Raw genomic sequence first — 9,025 nt, forward strand, 5'->3', positions numbered from 1 at the left:
GGGTCAGAAGACCTCAGTCTGAAGCCCGCCTCCCCCACGTGTGTGCTCGTGAGCGGGTCAGGGCATTTATTTTAAAATGCGGGGACTCTCTTTTCCTCACAGGGTTGTGAGGCTTTCCTAAGGCAGTGCGAGCAAACAGACTTTAGAAACCGTAAGAGGTCTTTCCAAATATCAGGAGCACTATGTCACCTTGGATGAATAAATAGCTTGTCTTCTTTGAGCTTCGTCTGTAAATTGAAGATGATAATCACGGCATGCCACGCAGTCTGTCGTGAAGATGAAATGAGAGGATGCATGTGAACCACATGATGCATTCATGCACAGTGGCTGGAACACAGAATTTAATCAACATGCTGTTAACACGACACTTCATTTCCAGTTTTCTGGTTCCTGACGGCGGATTGCAGTGGATCTAAGGGTAGGTATCCCTAGGGAAGGGGTCTGAAATAAACTCTCCGAGGACGAGGAGGACGACAAGGCAGGGACAAGCCACCTCCTCCTCCCCCACACCACGCACGTGAATCCTTTCCTCCCTAACCGCGCAGACTGGAGACCACCAGCCGCGTGAGTACCTGGCCGTGACTCGGCGCGGCCGGCTGCGGAGCCCGCGGGTCCCGCCGCCAGGGGGCGCTCCGGGGGCCGGCGCCGACCCGGAGGGACCGGCTCGGGAGGCGGAGCCCGCCCGGCAAGATGGCGCCGTCCGCGTTCCTGCGGCCCTTCTCCCGGCTGCTGGCCCCGGCCAGGCTCCCGAGCGGCTGTGAGTGTCCCTCCTCGTGCAGGCAGAGCCGGCCTCCCAGCCTGCCCTTCCCAGGGTGAACCCGGCCGGCGGGGCGGGGGGTGGCGGCGGCCCGGCCCCGGCCCGCTGTGACCTTCGCCGGCCCGCGGCCCGCGCCCACGCCTGTCCGCACCCCTGACTCTGGGTTCCCTATCACCCGCCCCCTCTTCGTGCGAACGGACCTTGGGTTCCTCCTGCCCCCTCTTTGCAGAAGGGGAGACCCTCCCGGCCGCGCCTCCCCCACCCCCGCCCCCGCCCTCCGGTGGCCCAGGGCGAGCCGCTTGACCTCTGAACCTCTGTTCCCTTGCAGGGGCCGGGGGGGGGGTGGGGGGGGGAATTAAATGCGATTATACACGTTGTTTCCGACAAGGAGACCAGTTACAGACTCTCCGTCCCTTGCAGCGTCCGCGCGGTCCAAGTTCTATGTTCGGGAGCCGCTACACGACAGGCCTGATTGGCTGAAAGTGGGGCTGACCTTGGGCACCACCGTCTTCCTGTGGGCCTATGTAAGTCTCACTCCCAGTGCAATAGGATAGCTATGTATTTGCTGGTAACATATTTCTCCGTGAAGGAAATGCCAAGGATTGGAAGTATTAAGGTTTTAGGGGCATTGAGAAGATAGGGTGAAGCTGAAATGTGTCATTCATTGTTACTTAGCATGGGTTTGTCATGAGTGGTGGTGTTACTACTTATTATCCTATATCTAATTTCTTTTTTAAAAAAATATGTATTTATTGATTTGAGAGAAAACGGGAGAGGGAGAGAGAGAGAGAAACATCAGTGATGAGAGAGAATCATTGATCGGCTGCCTCTTGCACGCCCCACACTGGGGATGGAGCCCACAATCCTGGCTTTTGCCCTGACTGGGAATCGAACCGTGACCTCCTGGTTCCTAGGTCGATGCTCAACCACCAAGTCACGCTGGCTGGGCTGTATCTACTAGTAATTTCTTAAGGAGGATGGAGGCTGGTTGGGGTTTTATGAAGGCACTTTTCTCAGCTGTCATAGAGACAAACCATCAATGAACAGGTATATAAGTTAAATCACATTAGATTTCCCAAAATATAGGATTTTAAAGAATTGATTTGGGCGGGAAGGAGAGAGAGGGAGAGAAAACATCAGTTTAGTGTTCTGCTTATTTATGCATTCATTGGTTGCTTCATGTATGTACCCTGCCAGAAACCTTGGTACATCTGGAGGATGCTCTAACCAACTGAGCTACCTGGCCAAAACATAAGATTTAGTCATTGGTTTGTATAAATACATTGTTGGAAATTATACTTCCTGTGTAGGTTTAGCAGCCTTTCTTCTTCTTTTTTTTTTGGTCTTTCAGTATGCCAAATGCTTTATATATAAAAATTAATTTAGCCCAGCTGGCTTGGCTCCATGATTGAACATCAACCTATGAACCAGGAGGGCACAGTTCAATTTCGGGTCAGGGCATATGCCAGGTCTGTGGATTCAATCTCAATGTAGGGTGTGCAGGAGGCAGCCGTTCAATGATTCTCTCTCATCATTGATGTTTCTATCTCTCTCCCTCTCCCTTCTCTGAAATCAATAAAAAAAATTTTTTAAAAATACTCATTTAATATTCTCAACAACACTATGTAGGTACTGTTATTGTTGAACTTTAACAGATGCAGAAAACACTTGGAGAAATTAGTTTGCTGAATCTGCTTCTCCTAACTTCAGAGCTAGCTACACTGTAGACCAATCTGAAATACTGCTTCCTTATGGATAAGAGTTTTAAAAGTTAACTCAAAGTATATGTGCTACATTAGTATTTAAAATTTTTGTTTTGTACCTAATGGGGTTGGGCTTCCTCCACTACCCCTAACTCCATCTCTTTAGGTCTCTTATTTTGGATTTTCTCATTAAAGTGATTCAGTTCTTTCAAACTGAAATGAGTAAGAAGTGTTGAAAGTCACTTACAACCTAACAACAGTAAATAATCCTTTTTAAATAATGTTATAATGAAATTTTTTACATTCTTTTTTTAAAATATATTTTATTGATTTTTTACAGAGAGGAAGGGAGAGGGATAGAGAGTTAGAAACATCGATTCAGCTGCCTCCTGCACACTCCCCACTGGGGATGTGCCCGCAACCAAGGCACATGCCCCTGACCGGAATTGAACCTGGGACCCTTCAGTCCGCAGGCCGACGCTCTATCCACTGAGCCAAACCGGTTAGGGCATTTACATTCTTAATTTAAAGTTTTCCTGAAATGGAGCTTTATTGCTGCTTGAGGGCTCTGATTAAAATTAAATCTTTGATTTCAGCGAATGTCACCCTTTATCAGTGATGGCGAACCTTTTGAGCTCGGCGTGTCAGCATTTTGAAAAACCCTAACTTAACTCTGGTGCCGTGTCACATATAGAAATTTTTTGATATTTGCAACCATAGTAAAACAAAGACTTGTATTTTTTATATTTATTGTATATATTTAAATGCCATTTAACAAAGAAAAATGAACCAAAAAAATGAGTTCACGTGTCACCTCTGACACGCGTGTCATAGGTTCACCATCACTGCCCTATATCAACCATTGTCCCACTTGAATATTTTGTCAGAGAGTGGTTCTAAGAAAGTGGTTGTCCTCCTGATATCTAATTCATACACATATATTTTGGGGTGAGGTTGTTCATTCACTCACAGTATCAAACTTCTAAGGTTAGAAATATAATACACACCTACCCCTGGACCCCATTTAATATCCGAGTCCTGCTTTGTTGTGTGGTTTAGCCCCTCTGTGGTGAGGAATTCCATTAACTGCCCACTGAATGAAGTAATTTATTTGGCAAAAGTTGAATTTTAAATATTAGTCTCCTCCTCTTTAATTTGCCAGGAATATTGCATTTCTAATTTTAACTGTTACCTCCTTCTAGCTCATCAAACAACATAATGAAGATGTTTTAGAATATAAAAGAAGAAATGGGTTGGAATAAACTTTTTAAATACTAATACTGTAAGTATGCAATTTTATAGGATTAATAGATTATGCAAGATAATTAAACTATTTTTATTGATTGACTTTTAGAGAGAGAGGAAGGGAAAGGGATAGAGATAGAAACATAGATGAGAGAGAAACATTGATCAGCTGCCTCCTGCACACCCCCTACTGGGGATGTACCCGCAACCAAGGTACATGCCCTTGACCGGAATCGAACCTGGGACCCTTCGGTCCGCAGGCCGATGCTCTATCCACTGAGCCAAACCAGTTGGGGCTGTATTTGGTTCTTAATATCTACTTGTCATATCCCACACTTGAGTGTAAATTCCATGTGAACAGGAACCCTGTCTGCTTTATTAATCACCATGTAGTCAGCAACTTGCTCAGTGTCTGATCCTACTAGGAGTTTCATATTTGTTGGATAGATGAATGTATAAGGGCAGGCAATAGATTGTTAATTTTTCACTGTGTGACCATTTCAGTATGATTGGTACTACAACTGAACAATTCCTGGTAAAACATAGCTGTGAACAAAATAACATGTATGATCTCTGTATGGTCTGTGATTCTGTGATTTATTTATTTATTTTTTAAAATATATTTTATTGATTTTTTTACAGAGAGGAAGGGAGAGGGCAGAGAGTCAGACACATCGATGAGAAACATCGATCAGCTGCCTCCTGCACACCCCCCTTTGGGGATGTGCCCGCAACCACAGTACATGCCCTTGACGGGAATCAAACCTGGGACCCTTCAGTCCGCAGGCCGACGCTCTATCCACTGAGCCAAACCGGTTAGGGCTATTTATTTTTTAAATATATTTTATTGATTCTTTACAGAGAGGAAGGGAGAGGGACAGAGAGTTAGAAATATCGATGAGAGAGAAACATCGACCAGCTGCCTCCTGCACACCCCCCACTGGGGATGTGCCTGCAACCAAGGTACATGCCCTTGACCAGAATCGAACCTGGGACCTTTCAGTCCGCAGGCGGACGCTCTATCCACTGAGCCAAACCGGTTTGGCATGTGATTCTGTGATTTAAAAGATAGTGAGTTTATGTATACTATATATACATATAGATAGATTAGGTTGATTAAAGTAGATAACTTATTTCTGCTGAGTAAAATAGTAATCACTAATGTACACTTTTCCATATTTAACTCTCAGTCTCAGCTCTTTAGAGTTTGATTATCCAAATATTTGCTTTTTTAAAAAATATTAATATCAACTTGCCCATATCACTACTTCAGCCAATCAAGAGATAAAAATGAAATAGACATTTAAATCAAAATCAGATGCTTTTACTAATCTTTTGTAGTTCAATTAAATTATTTTTTGCTAAAACTTAAAATGAGGCGTTGGTGCTCTTTGTGGATTTGTTTTCTAGACTTTCTTGATGCTCTAGGGTTAATTATTCAGAATGGTCTAATTTTAATATTTCTGTATGTTAATGCTGTAGTTTTAATTTCTTTTCTCTTCATTATAGGTATGCTCCATATAGAGTTGAAAGCAGCTCCAATATGTTGAGTTGTAAGCGAGAGAGAAAAGTTATATGTGAATCTATGTAATCAGCATTTGTGTTTTGCATCATTAAATGAAAAAATAAAAATACATCTGTATTCTTCAGATTGTGTATGTTGTGACAATGTGTAGAAAATATCAATTCTAAGGTATATTATTAGAAGTATTTCATTGTGGAAGGTAACCTTCTGATAACAGAGTCAGTAGTAATGAAGGGCCCATTGGTAAGAAAATTTGTTAAGAAGATAGACTTAAAATCTCTGTTGAAGGATTTATTCCTTATATTAACTTTTAATTTCTAGTGAAAGCATTTATTCTTTAGTGTGTCACAGAGATAGAGCTACTTTATTACTCAATATACAAAAGAACCCAAATGCTCTTTTCTTCTAGCAGCGTCATTTTGGTTAAGTAAGAAAGTAATGTTGAATCCTGTTATCAGAGTTCCTTCTCACTCCATTTCTTTGAATTTGAATGATTTTCACTTGGATTACTGATTATGGTAACGCAAAGTTTATTGTCCCTTTTTGCTAATATTACTTTCATTCAATGATTAGCAAGCTCTTAACTGTTTCAAAAAGGAGTGGAGAAGGGAAAGAGTTGATCAGGGGTCCTCAAACTTTTTAAACAGGGGGCCAGTTCACTGTCCCTCAGACCGTTGGAGGGCCGGACTATAGTTTAAAAAAAAACTAGTCGGCTGCTAAGCAACAGGCAGCGGTAGCAAAAACGCCCAGCGGGCCGGATAAATGTTTTCGGCAGGCCGCATGTGGCCGCGGGCAGTAGTTTAAGGACCCCTGGAGTTGATAGACACAATTAAAATACACTTCATTTTGCCCTGGCTGGTGTCTCAGTGGTTAGAGTGTTGGCTTGTACACTGAAGGGTCTGGGATTAAATTTCTGGCACACACCTGGGTTGTGGGTTCAGTCCTGGGCTGGTCAGGGCACTTGCAGAGGCAACCAATTGATATGTCTCTCTTACATCGATGTTTCTCTCTCTGTCTCTCTCTCTCTCTGTCCCTCCCTCCTTCCCACTCTCTAAAAATCAGTGGAAAAAATACCCTCAGGTAAGAATTAACAAAAAAATAAAATAACATACACTTCATTTATTCCTCATCAAAACCCTTTCTTGTAATCAATTAAAACTTTGTTAACTTGTAATTTAAAAACTTAGTTTACCATACATTTAAAAATTAAAAAAAATAAAAATTCATTGTCTCTCCATTCTGATGTTAAATGGAAAGTTTATTGCCTTGTGATTAGCTTTATGTGTGTTTTGGGCTCTGGCCAACACTTATTGTGGGAGATTCATGACAATAACTTGGGAAGTCACTTCTGAATATAAATTCAGAGTTACTTACTTTGGAATAATTATGTAATCCAAATTCAGTGAAAGACCAGACATAGCAGTAACTATTAACTGTTGCCAATTTGGAGTCCCAGCTGATAAGAGCTGAAAGGACCTTAGAGGTGATGTAGACCAAGCTCATAATTTTACAAATGCAAAACCAGAGGTGAGTTTGCCCAGAATCACTGTGGTAGGTAGAATAATGGACCCCCAAAGATGGCCATGTCCTACTCTCTGGAATCTGTCCATGTTATGTTATATGGCAAAGGGGAATTAAGTTTACTAATCAGCTGGAATTGAGATGGGAGAGATTATCCTGAATTAGCTGGTTGGGCCCATTGTAATCACAGGGTCCTTACAAATGGGAGAGGGATACACAAGTGTGTGTGAGTATGGAGCGATGTGAGAAAGACTCAACTGGCCATTGCTACCTTTGAAGATGGAATGGGGCCAAGAGCCCAGGAGTAGAAAAGTCAGTCTCACAGCCCTGTTGTCACCTTGATTTTAGCTCACTGAGCCCCGTGTAGGATTTCTCACCTACAAAAACCATAAGATAATAAATCTTTTGAGTTTTAAAGACTGAGTTTGTTATAGTAGCAGTAGGAAGCTACTATTTTCACATTGCAATAGAGACCAAGAAGTCAGCTATCAATTCCCAAGTCAAGGCACTTTCCACTAAAACACTTAAAAATCCTACTTCTAAAGGGAAGGGAAAACTAAGACACTTGAAATTCTGGAAACTGATAGCCTCAGTTGGAAATAAAATATAACTACAATGACACTACTGTAGGTCTGGCCTTGAGAAAAGTTACCCTGTGTGGACTTCCATCCTGATGGTGCCTGTACAACTCCAGGGGGAGCTGTCATGAAGACCTGGGCTGTCCAAGAAAACGTTCTGCAGAGATGGAACTGTTCTGTCTGTGCTTCAGTACAGCAGCCACTACTCCCATGTGGCGACTGAGCATTTGGAATGTGATTAATGTGACTGAGTTTTTCATATTTAACTTGAATTAATTCAAGTAGCCACAAGGGGCTGGTGGCTGGTTAGCACAGAAATAGATTATGCTCTGAGTAAACACCTCACAGAGTTGTGCTACATAGTAACACTGGTTAATACAAAAGAAAGAAAAGCTTTCTAAATTAAATATTGAAACAGGACTCAAATTACTTTAAACTAGAAAAGGGTTATGAAGCCCTGACCGGTTTGGCTCAGTGGATAGAGCATCGGCCTGCGGACTCAGGGGTCCCGGGTTCGATTCCGGTCAAGGGCATGTACCTTGGTTGCGACCACATTCCTGGTGGGGAGTGTGCAGGAGGCAGCTGATCGATGTTCCTCTCTCATCGATGTTTCTAACTCTCTATCCCTCTCCCTTCCTCTCTGTAAAAAATCAATAAAACATATTTAAAAAAAAAAAGAAAAGGGTTATGAAGATACAGAATGACTCACAGAACCCAAGAATAGGAATACACCTGGACTCAGAAATAATTGGGGCCTGGGACTCAAATGTCATTAATACTTTTGCTCTTGGCTCTGCTGTCTATGTACAGCCTCTGCATGCAGACCTCTTCCCCAATCCACATTGTAAAAAGGCCACAATCAATAGTTCCTGGGTCTACACTTCAGTTCAAGAGAGTAACTGGACTGGAAAGGAATCATTCTGATTCTAAATTCCCAAGAGGAACTGTGGTCAAATGATGGTTCCTTTGGTAATAACATGAAAGACTTGCCATGAAAAAGAGGATGCAGACAAAATGTAGTCATATGTCAAATGCAGTCAAGTTTTTTATTAGATCAAAATCAGGTAGACCTTTTTTCACATTTAATGTCTGTGAAGAAGTCATTTATATTATTTTAAGTTGCCATGGGGGAAAAAACAAGCTATACAAACTCAATTTCAAGTATAAGGAGTTGTTATGGGTTGAATTGTGCCCCCCAAAAAGATATATGGAAGTCCTAATCCCCAGCATCTCGGAATTGGGGAAGTAGGGCCATTGCAGATGTGATTAAGGTGAGTTCATACTAATCCAATATGACTGATGCATTTATAAAAAAAGACAGACACATAGGGAGAAGACAATCATGTAATGATGGAAGCAGAGATTGAAATGATGCATCTACAAGCCAAGGATTACTAGCAAACAGAAACTAGAAGAGGCAAGGAAGGACTCTCCCATACAGGTTTCAGATGGGGCATGGCCCTGAAAACACCTTAATTTCAGACTTCTGGCCTCTAGAATTGTGAGAGAATAGATTTCTATTTTAAGCCACCCAAGTCTGTAGTAATTTGTTATGGTAGCTTTAGGAAAATAATGCAGAAGTGTTTGGAATATCATATTTATTTTGCTACAGAAGAGAAAGTGAGTAGATGGGGAGGGAAGAGAGACTGAGTGACCTCCAAGAATAGTTTTAGAATTTACCATCTTGATTGCACTT

General features: G+C 42.1%; 1 protein-coding gene across 1 annotated transcript; it reads left to right on the forward strand.

Moving 5' to 3' along the window:
• The first annotated feature begins 596 nt into the window (after nt 1-596).
• Nucleotides 597-5,354, forward strand: NDUFC1 (NADH:ubiquinone oxidoreductase subunit C1). The gene is made up of 4 exons (XM_059697994.1): nt 597-757; nt 1,178-1,281; nt 3,663-3,742; nt 5,215-5,354. The coding sequence occupies exons 1-3, from the start codon at nt 691-693 to the stop codon at nt 3,720-3,722; spliced, it is 231 nt and encodes a 76-aa protein (XP_059553977.1). The 5' UTR covers nt 597-690; the 3' UTR covers nt 3,723-3,742; nt 5,215-5,354.
• The last annotated feature ends 3,671 nt before the right edge of the window (nt 5,355-9,025 follow it).

The sequence above is a fragment of the Myotis daubentonii genome, chromosome 5, assembly GCF_963259705.1.
Source record: "Myotis daubentonii chromosome 5, mMyoDau2.1, whole genome shotgun sequence".
NCBI classification, from domain to species: domain Eukaryota; kingdom Metazoa; phylum Chordata; class Mammalia; order Chiroptera; family Vespertilionidae; genus Myotis; species Myotis daubentonii.

Bases quoted from the DNA above. Each gene is read 5' to 3' on its own strand.
- NDUFC1 (XM_059697994.1), top strand. From the start codon at position 691: ATGGCGCCGTCCGCGTTCCTGCGGCCCTTCTCCCGGCTGCTGGCCCCG. The intron at 758-1,177 runs GTGAGTGTCCCT...CGTCCCTTGCAG, and splicing joins GGCCAGGCTCCCGAGCGGCT to CGTCCGCGCGGTCCAAGTTC. The intron at 1,282-3,662 runs GTAAGTCTCACT...ACCTCCTTCTAG, and splicing joins CCGTCTTCCTGTGGGCCTAT to CTCATCAAACAACATAATGA.